The sequence below is a fragment of the Macaca nemestrina genome, chromosome 5, assembly GCF_043159975.1.
Source record: "Macaca nemestrina isolate mMacNem1 chromosome 5, mMacNem.hap1, whole genome shotgun sequence".
Taxonomy (NCBI): Eukaryota; Metazoa; Chordata; class Mammalia; order Primates; family Cercopithecidae; genus Macaca; species Macaca nemestrina.
This window is the reverse complement of record NC_092129.1, coordinates 38,049,429-38,065,832: the sequence shown is the minus strand read 5'-3', so window position 1 is coordinate 38,065,832 and position 16,404 is coordinate 38,049,429. Positions and strand designations below refer to the sequence as shown.

Sequence of the window (16,404 nt, the reverse complement as noted above, 5' to 3'; positions counted from 1 at the left end):
GGCCGAGGCAGGCGGATCACAACGTCAGGAGTTTGAGACCAGCCTGGCCAATATGGTGAAACCCCGTCTCTACTAAAAATACAAAAATTAGCCAGGTGTGGTGGCGGACACCTGTAGTCCCAGTTACTCTGGAAGCTGAGGCAGGAGAATTGCTTGAACCTGGGAGGCAGAGGTTGCAGTGAGCCAAGGTCGGGTCACTGCACTCCAGCCTGGGAGAAAGAGGGAGACTCTGTCTCCAAAAGAAAAAAAAAAAAAATGACGTAGGTAAGCAAAGGTGGGCGGGGAAAGGAGAAACTGAAAGGGAAGGAGAGTCCCGTCCTTTGCAGAGAGGCGAGTAGCACTGGTGAATGCAGACCTCCTAACAAGCAGCACCTCATGCACACTGAGCAGAAGCAGAAGCAGAAGGACGTGGGCGGAGCATGCTAGGCACTGTGGGCCACATCAAGAGTTGTAAACAGAGATTATACATGAAAAAGTATGAAATGAAAGAAAAGCAAAAGCATCAAGAATAAAACCTAGGGAGCTGAAGACAGTGAGGCAAAGGTTAAATAAACACGGTGTGAAAGCAGAAATGCCACAGTGAGGCCCTTCTTCCTTTTGGCTGCAGCCTATCCCTTTTTCCTTAATGGGTTTTAGGATGAGTCTTCTTCAATTTAAACACATAATAAGCAATTATTCTCTGAGTAACAATGACATGGGACATGTACTATTTTATTCTCATTTGCCCATTCATTTAATCTTAGAAAATGATGAACTCTACAGGGGAAGTGCAGAAAGAAGTCAACAAGTGTACAAATAACACTCAGCTACACTGGCCAATAAAGATAAGATACCAGGAGTTCCCAATGAGCTACTGGAAGGGCTGATTGGGCACATACATGATAAGACATTTAGGAAACAACAGTCTATGTTTTGAGACTTTTTGGGTTTTTTTTTTTTTTTTTTTGAGACCGAGTCTCACTCTGTTGCCCAGGCTGCAGTGGCATGGTCTTGGCTTACCGCATCCTCCACCCCCCCATGTTCAAGAGATTCTCGTGCCTCAGCCTCCTGAGTAGCTGGGATTACAGGTGCCCATCACTATGCCCGACTAATTTTTGTATTTTTAGTAGAGACAGAGTATCACCATGTTGGCCAGGCTGGTCTCAAACTCCCGACCTCAAGTGATCCACCCGCGTCGGCCTCCCAAAGTGCTGGGATTACAGGCGTGAGCCACTGTGCCCGGCTGAGACTGTTTTTTAAATCTGCAATTATCACTGAAATAAGTGACTTGGCAGACACCACAGACAATTATCTGAGGAAATCGGCACAGGATGCCACCATGAACAAAGGATCAAAATAGGCCAGCTACAGAAGACACAATTAACAGCAAAACAGGGGACATCATTCACGCTCATTCACAGCCCCATCTGCATCCACATCTCCAAGAATCCGTCATCCCGCCGCAGAAAAGGTAAAGCAAATCAGAAAATCTCCAGTAAATTCCAGCCAAAAATGATCAAAAGACTAGAGAAGCATCCACATGAGGCCACATTTTGAAACAAGACAAAACACTTTCCAAACTGGGAAGAAAAAGATTAAGCTATAATATGACTCAGGTTAAATAAATGACATGAGAATTAAATCACACTCTTAGAATATTTACCTATTAGAATATCTATCATTTTCAGGGGAAGTATGCCTTACAATTTGAAAGAGGAGGTTTTTAATAATTATTACTTTGCATGGTGATTAGTAATTTCCTCGGTTCATTAGTCAAAAAGATAATATATGATAATAATATAATTAAGTCCAAGAAATGGTTACCTAATTCTGTGGATTGTACAACCAGATCGTGTTACTGAGAGAATCTAAGGTATTTAGAACTATATCCTAAACTTCCAGGTTTGAGAAAAATGCAAACTGGCAGTAATGATTTTTGGTACTTCTTGGAGACAGAATATCGGGCTAGATGGACCTCTGATTTGACACAGCAAAATACTATGCATGTTTCACAAAGGAGCCCTCAGCTTTCCCTGCTTTGAAAACAATACAGCATTTAATTTTGAGATAGGCAATTGTATGCAGATAAACATTTCAGTCTTCTGGAAGTACTGCAATAATTATTTTGCTAGCAAATAAGTATGTATAATTTAATACATTAAACATTATTAAATCACAACTGTCTACATAATAGGAATTGGGAATTTCATTTTTTTAAGCTGTTGCATGTAGACATTGAATAGATAAACTCCCTGAGGCTCACTTAAATATTACATATTAAACTGAAACTAATTCCAATGCTTCTTTAAAAACCAGAAGGTCATTTTGCCTTTCTTTTAATAATTGGAAAGTTAGTAAAGACTAGGGCAAGAAGACACAGACCAAGGCCTTTGCTAATTTCAGGTAATCATTAAGCTCTCAGCAGACTCAATTTCTTTAACTTATGAAGTGGAGAAGAGTCAATCCTCCCCACTACCCACAGAATCTTTCGTTATTCTCCATGTGGAAAAACTATCATCTTAGCTCATACATACCATAAGTTCTTCCTATATTTTGAGATTCTCCTTAGATCTCCTTACTATATTCTACTGGCGACACTGTGGCCAGGATGAAACAAAGCTACTAAAGGACAAGAGCTGGCTTAATTCCTGTTAAGTAACTTCACAGCCCAATTTCACCACAATTTCTATTTCCATTCACTCCCTAATTAACAAAACAAGTATAAAATAAAAATGTCCTATTTTGAGTTTTATTTCCTTCCTATGTCTTTGATCTCTTCTTGATGAAAATGCTAGTCAGTGGCCCAAGAGAGAAAAAGCAAAGAGAAACAGAAATAGAAATTCAACAGAGAAATCATTTGTGTGTTATAGGGACTACTTTAACACAGAGACACCCTACAATATTTGTAAAGTATGCAATATAAGAATGAGATAAATTATTTCCTCGCCTCATTATCAGAAATAAAAACTGCAAGTAGAGGAGTTAAACAAATAAGATTCATGGAAACTTCTGCTGTAAAATTCATTTGTCCAGGAGCTATTCATTACATTACACAAGAACCATGTATTTTTGGTGATGAGTCAAATGGGACCCAAATTGGCACAAATAAATTCACCATGAATACAGAAAAAAAATCAATGCAAAATATCATTTCAGTTTATGTTTTAAGATGGTCTATCTAGTAACAAACTTAATTTTAGGGTAAGGATATTAACTTTGTTTTTCTCATAAATTCATTTTATGCTTAACATTAGTTTTAGGAACAAAGTCCAACAATAGTACATCCTGGACCTGGTTAGCACACATAGCAAGGCAGAAAAAGAAAAACATTTAAGGAATGTCAAATTTTACACAAAGCACATCATATCCCTTTCCACATGACATCAAGTTTAGCAGCTTTAGGAAACAGGGAAAAAATACTATCCCTAATGTCTGCCTTACAGTATATACATGTAATCCTATTTCAAAGAAGATAGTTTGGTGCCTCATTTATACTCCATGGGTTTGTAAATTCTCTTTTTCCCAATATACCATTACATCTGTAGCCCAAGCATTTCTCCCCAAAAGAATTAAGGCCAAGCAAGAAAAAGAATTTGCTGATACACATATGTCACTTCAAGATTTCTCTTGACAAAGTCTCCACACCCAATTTAATTATTTCCCTACTGTAAAAACACTTTCCATCTGCATTTTTTCTAATCATTTCAAATCCAAAATCAACATACTATAAAGCTAACTAAATAAATGAATGATATTAGCTTTAGGTTCCAAGTGAGGCAGCATTTTTTAGGCAGTAGGTCTTTGGCTCACATTTTATGCAGATACAGTATTTCATTTTGAGTTCAATTCTTTACTTGATATTTGTTTAGAAAAAAATTACCTAGCTCCAGGCTTTAAATCTCAGTCTGAATCTCTCTCTCTGTCTCTCTCTCTTTCACACACACACACACACACACACACACACAGAGTGATACACATATACACACACAGGAAGAAGAGAGAGAAAATATATATTTTGTGGTTTTTTTATTTATTTTTGAGACAGAGTCTCACTCTATCACCCAGGCTGGAGTGCAGCGGCACAATCTTGGCTCACTGAAAGCTCTGCCTCCTAGGTTCACGCCACTCTCCTGCCTCAGCCTCCCAAGTAGCTGGGACTACAGGCGGCCACCACCACGCCCGACTAATTTTTTTGTGTTTTTAGTAGAGACGGGGTTTCACTGTGTGAGCCAGGATGGTCTCAATCTCCTGACCTCGTGATCTGCCCGCCTCGGCCTCCCAAAGTGCTGGGATTACAGGCATGAGCCGCCGCCCCCGGCCCTGTGGTTCTTAATGAGCAAAAAAGAATGTACCCACATATGTATGTATTAAAATAATGCTGCCCAGTGTCTGTATTAGAGACATTTTTTCTTGTTTGGTTGTCATTTTTTTGTTTTTTGACAGGTTACAAAAACTGAACCTCAGTACATGAATATAATAAATGCTATTTTAAGCATTCCTTGATTTGTTCACTATTCAGTAAATTCTTGTATCCTTTTTGTGCCGACTGCTCATCAGTATATTTTTATTCTCTCCTTGGTGTTCCATCAATATGTTAACTAAGTGCCAGTTCTGGCACTCTCAGACCTAATATTGGTGAATAAATACAGGATCCAAGAACAGTCACATTTTTATGTTACTGATGGATATTGACCAGAGTGTGGAGATTGGCCATTGCACCACTGGTCAGGAGAGGAGACGTGTTACTATCAAAATGTCTGCGCAAACTGAACCACCAAATGACTCTAGGTCTTCTTGAAGGTCTTTCCATCTCACATTTTAAGAAAAATTATTGTATTTGTTGCTTGTTTTTGATAGTACAAAGTTATGAAGTTCTTAGAAATTGATTTGCCTGATTTTACCCATTTATATTATAGATTAGGAAACTTTAAGCAGCAGCTAATCCATGGCAACTAACTGCTGATTTCCAGGAGCTCAGGCTACTTTTCCATTTACAGAGATGTTTATTATTAAATGACAAATATATTTTAAGCAGTCTTTAAAAACAACTATTTTTTCTTACAAATAAAATTATATTTTTAAGGCCACATGGGCTGGGATTTTCTAGATAAAAAAGAATGATTTAATTCCAGGTTTAAATACACTGAGCTCTGAACTCTTTCTTCTTCTTCTCCAACTTAATGATACCAACTATGAACAATGAATCAGTTTGATTGCTTTCTGTTAGTTTAAAATTTACTTAAGCATAGTATTATCTGTCCAAAAATCCTGAGTAGCCTCAAAGCTAAACAATTTTGATATGAAATATTAATAATAAGGATGATTATATTGCTTTGTTTTTCCTAGCTCCCAAGACCTCAGGTGATCCGCCTGCCTTGGCCTTGGCCATTAATATTTTACCTAGATCTGCAATGTTTTGGTGTACCAAGAAAATCACTACATGCACTATATGCTGGAGCAAGTAGGACAAGGTAAAGTGAGACTCATCTCTCAATTGAATACAAATAGGTTAAGTCATATCACTCGTAACATAGTAAGAACATGTGTTTATTATTGTCACAGTATTTATGATACTTTTACTTATCCATTCAAAATTGCAGCCTGGACTTTGAAATGAAAGCAATGAAAATGTGTAGGTCTAAAAAAATCTGTTGGGCATCTGGTTCAACCACAAACAACTAAATGGTGCTAAATTCCTATATGAAGTGGTCTGACCACTTTAATTCATCATTCCCACAAGCTCCAAACAACCCAAATGAGAATGCCAAAGTTAACTATGAGTTTCCTAATTTGACAACAGTTTCAAAACCTAGCAATGTTTCACTGCAAAGAAAAAGAAATATCACAGTTTTTTTTTTTATTTTTTGTAAATACAGATTTGATAGTTATTCAGTATCTGGCACAATTTTAGACTCAAAACATTATAAAAAGAAATTAGAACAAAAAATGAAGATTAACTTAATGCCAAGGTATTATTTTTTTCACGTGTTTCCAGAGATATTTCCACTATGGTTCCTTAAAACTGACTTCAATCACAGTCGTTTTTACTAATATTATGAGTAGTGGTACGCTAGCCAGCATGATATACAGTTTCCATAAAGATAAGTTCTTCAAGAAGCTCAATGTTCCAAATCACAATTGTGTCTCATGTACAACACCTTACTAGTGCTCCAAAATTGCAATTCTCCTTAGTGGAGTCTCCGTCTTTATTTTACTGTACCTGGAATTCTGAGATTCTGAAACATCTGATTCTGTGCACGTTTTCTTTACCTGTAAGAAAAGAGTACTAGTTATTCTCACATGAAAATACAACTTCCTCACTCAGGTTCACACGCTATTTAAAGTGGATACAGCTCTGTTCACCAAGTTCTCTATAAAATACCCCCCACACTTTACAGCAGCAGCATACAGTACTAAATAGTGTATTTCATTATTATCCCATGAACAGCTGCCAAATACACTTCCCTGGACTCCATTAGTATGTAAAATGTTCAGCTGAAATAACTGGGGACAAGCCTAACTAGGAACAAAGAAACCAAAGAACCAGGTTTCCCACTTAGGAACTAGAAAGCTATACTGTTCTCAATCCACTAAGAAATGTTTTTCCAATTGATACTGCTTCTGTCTCCTACTAAAAGCACATAATAATAAACACCAGGCTTTGAGGCAAAGCATAGCATTAACTAAAATGTTCATATACTAATTTTCATTTTCTCAATCTACTGGCTGTATGTTTTATATATGTCTCCACATATCAATTAAGTTTAGCACTGCTTCACACATATATTTTCAGTATATCTTGCAGACTGTATTTCAACTTTGTGGTTTTTAACCCACAGAGGTAAAGGATGAGAATAACTCATACTTCTAGGGCACGCTACCTATTTCTGGACAAAAGTATGTGATACATCTCTAAAGATGGTGAAATCCATAGCTTTCCACAATTTCACTTCAAGCACATATATCTATATCTGATTATTATGGTCTTAAAAGTATATGCAGAGTAGACTAAACTTCAAAAATCTCTTGGTTAACATGAAAAATGTACAATATACATTTATAAGCCCACTATTTCTGGGAGTTCATATTTCAGTAACTTAACTATGCAACCTATGGAATCCAAGGAGTTTTACTTCCAATACGTGGTTTGGAAGCAAAAAAAAAAAAAAAAAAAAAAAAAAAAACCTTCTGAATATATACTATGAGGAACATGTGTGCAATGTGAACTGCAATATGAACAGTACCACTTAAAAGTAAGTCTTACGCTTTGAAGATACAGCATTGTCTTTCCAACTCACAAAGTAATTTTTTCCTCCTCTGTCTCAGAAGAATGCTTAAAAAACAAACTCACAAAAACCCTACATTTTCAAAAATCCCTGTCTTTTGCTTTTAATACAAAGTCCAGACATTTTTATAACCTGGGAAATCAATTATTTTCTTGATTAACTCTGTAGTCTCTTTTGCATCTTGTGTATACACTTACACAATATGAAAATAAAACTGACCAGCAAAGAGATTGTCATCCTGTTTTATTATGTAATGTCTTCTATGCCCTTAACATGGTAATCAGTACCATGAGATGGAGGGGCAAAAAAAAAAAAAAAAAAAAAAAGTGGTTTCAGAGAGAGAGAAGAGGAGAAGGAAAAGGAGGAGGAGGATGTAGAGAAGGAGGAGGAGGAGGGGGACAAGGGGATGAGGGGGAGAAGAGGAAGAAAAGGAAAAAGAGAAAGAAGAAGAGGAGGAGGAGAGGGAGAAGAGGAATAAAGGAGGAGAAGGAAGGAAGGAAGGAAGGAAGGAAGGAAGGAAGGAAGGAAGGAAGGAAGGAAGGAAGGAAGGAAGGAAGGAAGGAATTATAAATTCCTTTATATATTAAAATAACCATTTATCAGAGTGGTTATTTTTAGGGGTTTCATTCATTTGTTCATGATCAAATGAGAGAAGAATAATATTTAGGATACCACGACTACTCTAGGGGAAGTCTATCTAAAGTATTGTGAGTGTTCATATAACAAACTAACCCAGCCAAAGGAAGATGGAAAAGGCAATGAAGAAAGTGAGTTCTGAATTGAGTCTTCAAAGACTACATGTGGGAAATGGTAGGAATTTCAGTGTCAAGAAGTTTGCCAGAGGAAGCATATTATGAAGCCCTTATGTATGGTAAAGAGTTTGGAATTTAACCTTTGGTCAATGAAGACCATTGAAAGGTTGTAAAAAAAACAAACTGGGTAGAGATGCTATAGAAGCTAATGTGGAAGGGGGATGAGGTGAGGGCTGAAAGTTGGGAAAAGCCTAATGCAACAAAAGGGATAGTAGAAGTTCCATGAAGGCAGAGATGGCATTGATCTCTGCTCATCATATCCCCAGCCCTGAGCAGGTTCTCCCCAAATGCTACTTTGAACCATTCAATCTGTCAATGAGAGATGGTGAAGACCCAAATTAAGACAGGATCCATGGGGTGAACTGAGAGGGTTTTTTTGACAAACACTTCTGAGATAGAATTGACAGAATATTGTAATTGATTGAAGTATTAACTAGAATATTATCAGATCTTTTTAACTGTACTTGAAAAGAAAGTTGAGATATACCGAAGACAAAAAAGGTTATTTTATGACATCTTCAAATTACTTCAAAACCCTATCTTATTTCTGAATTAAGGTAGAGGAGTTAAAGGAATCATCAATAAACATATTTCTAGTGTTCTGATCATAGAATTAGAGGCAAATGGATAATCTGAACACACTCTTCCATTTGAGACTTCATTAAATGGCAAGTGCTGAACCATATATGCTACATAAGAATATTCTTACAAAACATATAGAACCTTCAATGACTATCATTTAGGAAGGAGTGCAGTGGCTATTCACAGGTGCAATCATGGTACACTACAGTCTCAAACTCCTTGGTGCAAGCCATCCTCCTGCCTCAGCCTTCCATGTAACTGGGTCTACAGGCATGCACCATTACCCCAGGCTTACTTCTGAATGTGTTTTTGAATAAAGTGGAAAACAAGCAGGCCAAGAAATGAGTCAGAATTTCATGCCAAAAAGTTAAATTCAAATCCTAGTTTTCACAAGACACACCAGGGGGTGGGCAAGTAAAAAAAAAAAAGTTGAAAATTGTTCCATAGAAATATATATATACACACACACAACACACACACACATACCAAGAGAGAAAGGATGGATAGCGTAAATGAATGCAACTTGCTGCAATAAAATGAACTTTAACCTATGCAGTATCTCTTCAGAGAAATTATAAAAATACAGGAAAATTCCAAGCACCATGAAAAGGAGTTAAATGTTTAACTATTTTAAGAAAAGTAACTATTAGTATTCAATGAAAACACAAATATCAAAATTCTAAATTTTTCAGATGAAGGAATGGATGAATAATAGCTAAAATTTTTGAGTGTTTACTACATGCCAGGCACAGTGCTTAGATATATACAATTTTCTTCCCAGTTCCCATATAGTAACACTGAGAAGCAGAAACATTAACCTGCAAGCAAGTTATGTAGCAGACTTCAAATTCAGATCTATGAGGGCATTTTAACCAGAACCTATGAAGAACCTAAAATTCATAAACATATGAATTAAAAATGTTCAAAATGAAGATCAAAACATCTTAATATTTAAAAATTTGATTTCAATTATATAACAATAATAATTACTGCCATTTATTAAGCAAATATTCTTTCCCACTCACTCTGCTAGACTATGTATATATATAATCTCATTTAATGTATGAAGACAGGTATGATGAATAAAATCCTCCTCTTAAAAACCAGAAAACTAAGGTGCAAAGAGGCTCAATAACTTGCCTAATATCCCACAGCTAACATTAGCAAGGCTGGAATTACAACTTAAGGCCACACATCAATCCTTTCATTCTCTCCTATGCTACATTTGCCAGTTGTTTCTATTAGTTTACTTTTCTTTCTTTTTAAAATCTCACTTTATTGAGGTATGATTGATATACAAAGAGGTAGACCTATTTAATGTATACAACTTGATGAGTTTGAGATAAGAATGCACCTGTGAAACTATCACTGTAATCTATGCTGTGAACATATCCATCACTTCCAAAAGTTTCCTCCCAAATTGTGTGTGTGTATGAACTTAATATAAATCTACTCTCTTAGTGAATTTTAAAATATACAATAGTACTGCCTATATTGTTGCTATAGGCACTATTCTGTACAGTAGATTTCTGGGAACTACCCACCTTGCGTAAGTAAAATGTTGTACCCTTGACTAATATCTCCCATTTAAAACTAAGAGTGGAAATTAAAGTTCTGTGGAACAATTTTCAAAGAAGAACCTACTAGTAACTTTTACAATACATCAGTCATTAAAGGGATCCTTTAAACTAGACTACTGAAGTAACCAGTTTTTACCAAGCACTAGTAATATTTAAACTCCATGTAGGCAAAATAAATAGTAGTTTTGAAAAAAATTATCCAGATATCTGTAGCATCCACTGCTATCACTACCCCAAAAGCAGGCAAAAAAAAAAAATCTAATGTGAAAAACAACTTCTGGGTTGTTTCTTTTTCTGTCCAAAATATCAAGATTTGCTCATTCAGCAAGGCTTTACTGAATGCCTGAGATATCCAAGGCAGTGTTCCAGCCACAGAGATGAACTAGACGTAAGCAGTCTGACACAGGAGCCACTAACCACACGTGGCTATTTAGAGCTTGAAACAGGGCTGAATTGAACTGAGATGTGCTGGTAGCGTAAAAGCACACCAGATTTCAAAGTCTTACTATGAAAAAAAGGAAGTAGAATATCTTAGTATTTTTGATACTGAGAGTGAAATGATATTTTGGGCATACTGTGTTAAATAAAACAATTTCCGCTGTTGATTCTTACTTTTCGAGTGTGACTACTAGAAAATTTAAAATACGCATAGGATTTGTATCATTTTTCTAGTGAACAGCACTGACCTAGACCAGCAAACACCTGTCTGCCCTGATCATGCATTGTAGTGGAGGAGACATACAAGAAATAAAGAAACTGGTAAATAAAAAATACAATGCAAGCAGTGGTAATTGCTAAGAAGAAAATAAAGCAGAATAAAGGAGTAGAGAGGACTGGTCAATATTATTACATTAGTCAGACAATTATTTTTAAATATAATTTCTCTTATTACACAATACTATGCATCTCTTCCTTCACAATACTATTCACCCCTCAAGTTTTTTAGGTTGTATTTACATGAGTAACATAAAGTATACTTTAAAATAAATTATAAAGAATGTAGGATTTGGTATTGAGAATAATACTTTCAATATCTGGAAAACATATGTAGAAAATGCCATAATTTCTGGAATCTTTTGAATTATGACTATTACATTAATATATAAAAATCAACCTTAATTTTTTTAATGTTTCCAAACCACTAGCTGCTTTGAGAAGCTCACAATCTTTTGAGGAGAATTAACTAATAAAAAAAGTTTGCAAATAAGAGCAAGGTTCTTTTATTATATCTATCATCTTCTAAAATAGCTGGGCTCGGTTATCCCAATTATCTTCTAGTGAATCATTCTGATTACAAATCCTGAAACATTAATGAGACAAAAACATGTAAAAAGAATAGAATAATGTAAGAAAACATTTTCAAAAGATCTTTTTTGGGACTTCATTTTGTTTTGAAATGAGCATTAATAAAAATAACAAAAATGAGTCTTAGGACATATTATACACTGATAAAAGAGGATTCAGCAACTATAAATTCTAGATAAAAATTTCACAGATGAAAGTTTGCTTATGTAATGAATAATTTATTAATACATATTCTTATGGATGATAAGACTATTTCTTCAGTGAACTGCATAGAAAATATAAAACGTAATGTAAATTAGATTAAATGCATTATAGATTAAGGAAAACATGGATAAGCAGATATAAAAATATTTCTTTCCAAAAATGGAGATTATATTACAGATTATTGCATGCCAAACTCTTTGTAAACATAGAAAATGATACAGAATTACTGTCAACAACAATTTAGATTTGTTGGCTTTGTTGGTATTTCAAATGTGAATACTCTAAGATGTGAATCTGACTGAATAAGTGATATCTATTTCAAAAAACTGTAGTATATCAATGCCTAGAGTCTTACATGAATGTACACTTTATAAAATGAATTTTATAACTAGGTTGAATAAAATTGTTGTAAATTATTGCCTGATAAATCAGAATGGTATCTAACTTTAGTTACCTTTAGCTTCTAATTTAGTGAAAATAAAAGACTTCTTGAAATATTCATGGCTATATGACATTTTTCATATTTTCTAATACAAGTTGTTCATATTTGAATTTTAAATTAAATAATGGAATTTAAAAGTATTTGAAATAATTATTCCAGCTTTATTCTAGGAATAGCAATCATATTCTTATTTAATGCATCTCAATTGATTGGCCCTTATCACATTAATTTTTTAAAACATTGATAAGTGACTGATACAGAGAGTTTAATGGGCTGCCCTATATCATCCTGGTTTCTATTTAGCAGCATTGAATACATATGAATTAAAATATATCCTTTTCTATTACATATATCCTTTCCTATTACATACCTCAGGAATGTATGAAGGAACATAAAAAAATGTAAAAGTAGGTATTAATTTAAAAATTGAGTTCTAATGTAATACATGAAATAGGCAAAACATAAACAATGTTTACAATATAAGCTTTTACTAAAAATTATTCCAAAGTTTAGTTACCTATACTTGTGAAAGAAAATATATGCTCATGTCCTAAATATAATATTTAAAACTTAGTACCACTCAAGGACTTCCCACAAGATGTACACTTTACTGTGATAACCTATGATTATTTTTGGATCCAAGTAAATATGATTTATGTTGTGAAGATCATCGTAGGATTGGTGTACTGCTAGGCCCATAGGGATATGAACTTGGAGATTCACTTTCTCACCTGGCTAAAAATGTGTCAACATTTCTCAATATGACTCATTTTCTATCTTTCACTTTTTTTTTTTTTTTTTTTTGAGGTGGACTCTCGCTGTGTCACCCAGGCTGGAGTGCAGTGGCCAGATCTCAGCTCACTGCAAGCTCCACCTCCCGGGTTTACGCCATTCTCCTGCCTCAGCCTCCCGAGTAGCTGGGACTACAGGCGCCCGCCACCTCGCCCGGCTAGTTTTTTTGTATTTTTTAATAGAGACGGGGTTTCACCGTGTCAGCCAGGATGGTCTCGGTCTCCTGACCTCGTGATCCGCCCGTCTCGGCCTCCCAAAGTGCTGGGATTACAGGCTTGAGCCACCGCGCCCGGCCTCTTTCACATATGTTATACTTCACTTCTTGACTTTTAAATCTCGAAACATTAAATCTTTGGAACACAAGAGTTGTCACCAAGAGTTTCAAAACCTACCTCTCTGTCTTAACATGTTCATACAAATTTGAGAGGCTTTTCAAGGAAAATAAAATGTCATTTTGCCAAATGGTGGTCAAAAAATTAAAGTCTTAGAAATACAGTTTGTAGAAATCCAATTATTAAATAATACAAAACTTTTAATAAAGTTTCTTTGTTTTCCTTAGAAACAAAGATCTTGCAGCTGTAAAATGTACGCATTTCTGAAATTCTTTTCATGTAGTTAGGGAAGTCTATTTATTCCTACATTTTCTTACTGTATCACTTTTCAACCTCTTTTCATTCCTTAACCAAGCTTCTTCCTGGCAACCCCAAAACTGTGTTTCTAAAAGCCCAAAACACTGTTTATTTACTATAAAAGTGAGAGGACTCTACTGCATACCTGGAAGTCTGCATCTACTTCCATTCAAAGAAAACCTGCCATAACCCTTCTTTACCTGCTACGCATCAAAGATACAATTGAATACTCTATTTTAAGCGCAACAGCAGACAAAATAGCATACCTATTAAGACTAGTGGAGTTAGAGAATTAATAAATAAAAATCCACCACCAAAAACCTGAAGCCGAAATTATTTTACTCCTTTAGTATTGGGCTGTCACAGGCAAGATCTCACTTGATTTCTGGCCTTTAATGCGAGGGCCTTCCAGGACCCTGGTTTGGGGGAGGGAGGTTAGACAAAATCATGCACTAGGGAGGAATTATGTTTTAAGTGGAAAAACTCCTATAGTCTATAACTCTTCATCAACTACAACTGTCACAATAGCCTCCAAATGATTTGAGAGTTCACAGCAAGGCTGAATATATTCAAAAAGCAACTTAGCAACAATAACAGAAAAACAAAGTACAATTATATATGTACAGTATGTAAGTATTAAACCAAATGTCAAGCCACATTAACTTTTAAAATTCCAAAGCGCATTTTCTCCTTAGCTATGCCACAGTCCTTTTTCACCTGCCATAAATGCCATATCGGCTTTATGAATTACTTAGGAAAATTTCAAACTCCTTCTAATGGTATATTTTTTCATTATTACCCAGTGGGGCAGGCAAAGCTAACACAGTACTTAAAAATGCCACAAAAGGAACAGTAAGATGCTTTAACATATCATGTTACAGCTCATATGAAAGCCCCCACTCTAAGACTGGAAAAAAGACTAGACTGTCCAGCCTTAATACTATGCATAAATACTATACATAAGCACTAAAAGAATTTTTTTTTCTCACAAATGTGCACAATAAACAAACACCTAAAGAGATACTTCCTCATATATCGTGGTCTTCTTTACACCTTTTGTTTATATGTTCCTTTGCCGTCCCAGGTTGTCACAAGAAAGATGGATAAATGCTTTACAATGTATTAGAATAACAAAAAGAGCAAAATGAAATACTTTAGTCTAAATTAAAGAATTATCACTTAATGATCACAATGTTAATTTGGTAGAATCTTCTGCAACTAAATTAAAATTGCTGACTGCTGTGCAGCTTCGCACTGAACCAGGAAAGAAGAATTCCAGCAGTATTACCTATCAGAAACTTCAGATTTCCCTCCATTAAAGTGAATATTTGTGAATTCTCACAAACATTGCTTTAAAAATCATCTTAAAAATTTACCCTAGTCCTCTAAATAGAGAAAATTTGCTCATGTTTTTGGCAACATCTTCTATATCTTTCTATTTTTTTTTTCTTTTAAGATATTGGAATGCTTTGGCCACAAGGTTAAGAAAAACTCACCCATTTATCAAGATCTGCCAAGCCCAACAGGACTCCAGACAACCCAGTGCTCTACCACTTAACAAAGACAGCTCATCTTGGTCATTAAACTTCAAAAGAATTTGGCCAAGGGCAGAGTTACATATCATTTGTTTCCAAACATAAAATATCAATCATTATGTAATATACTCTAGTACACCATCATTTATTTGCCTAGTAAGTAGAAATAACTAACCTTTTCAATTTGAACAATAATTAACTATAAAGGTTGTCTCACTTAGCAATATAAAATTGTTCAATTCATATGCAAAAGTTTTGTTAAAGTTCACCTGTGTGTGTATGTCTGTATAAGTACATACATACGCCTAAACTTTAAAAAACATTTTCAAAGTATATATAAAAACTCTCCTAATGTTCCCAATAGTATCACCATCACTTTTTAAAAAATTAGAAATTCTCCAACTTTAAAAAATAACTGATAGAATGCACACAAAATTTTAAAAGCAATTTTAAATTTAACAACATATATCTCTATCTGTAGATTAATTTATATAAAATATAAATATTTCTAGAACAATACAATGATAAAATAAGAGTGTAAAAAAGGCATATTTTTGAATTTTACATATTTTATCTTCTTGATCTTCCATTAAAATAGCAACATTTATAAAGAGAAAATTCAAGAATGTTGGCATTAAGTTCTCTATTTTTAAAATTAAACTTTATACAATAAGAAAAAATGTATTCATAGCATGCTGGATTGAATCTGATATTTTCCACAACATTGTAGCAACATTTTTGAGTTTTAAAATCTATTTTAAAGTAGTTTTATATTAAATCTCTGTTCTATAACCATTATTATAAAAAGAGATTACAAATCACCTTTTCTCAGGTTTTACTCCTAAAATAAAATTCTTCATCAGCAGAGTTAATAAAACACAGAGTGTAGCATAATTTACACACCAAGAATGCAAATTATATTATTTGTTTGAGAAGAAATACTCAAATTAAGTCAAATTTTAAAAAACAATTTAAATTACCTGTAAACTAAAAGCTGAAGAGAAAATAGTTCTATGTGAAACATTTCACACATACAAGTATGCGGCCAGAAGAAACAGCATCATTAACTGTGTAACTTCAACTAAAACTAAGAAATTTATTACAATATTTTTTAGATGCAGAAGCTTATTCCTTAGATGAAAGTAAAATTTAGTCAGTTAATTTCACAATTTTTATGTCCCTAAATTTTGGACTGTCATAAACAAATACACTCTGCAGTCTAAATGTAAAAGGGATTCATACAGCAGGAATGCTCAAG

At 34.5% G+C, this 16,404-nt stretch overlaps 1 protein-coding gene across 16 annotated transcripts in view; it reads right to left on the bottom strand.

Moving 5' to 3' along the window:
- The window catches only part of LOC105465636 (EYA transcriptional coactivator and phosphatase 4), a 280,315-nt gene that overhangs the window by 129,935 nt on the left and 133,976 nt on the right, over window positions 1-16,404 (bottom strand). For all 16 annotated transcript variants that reach the window (XM_011714173.3, XM_011714183.3, XM_011714174.3 and 13 more), the window contains one exon: window positions 6,200-6,249. In XM_011714173.3, coding sequence (XP_011712475.2) covers window positions 6,200-6,249 — 50 coding nt within the window. The remainder of the gene's footprint in view (window positions 1-6,199; window positions 6,250-16,404) is intronic.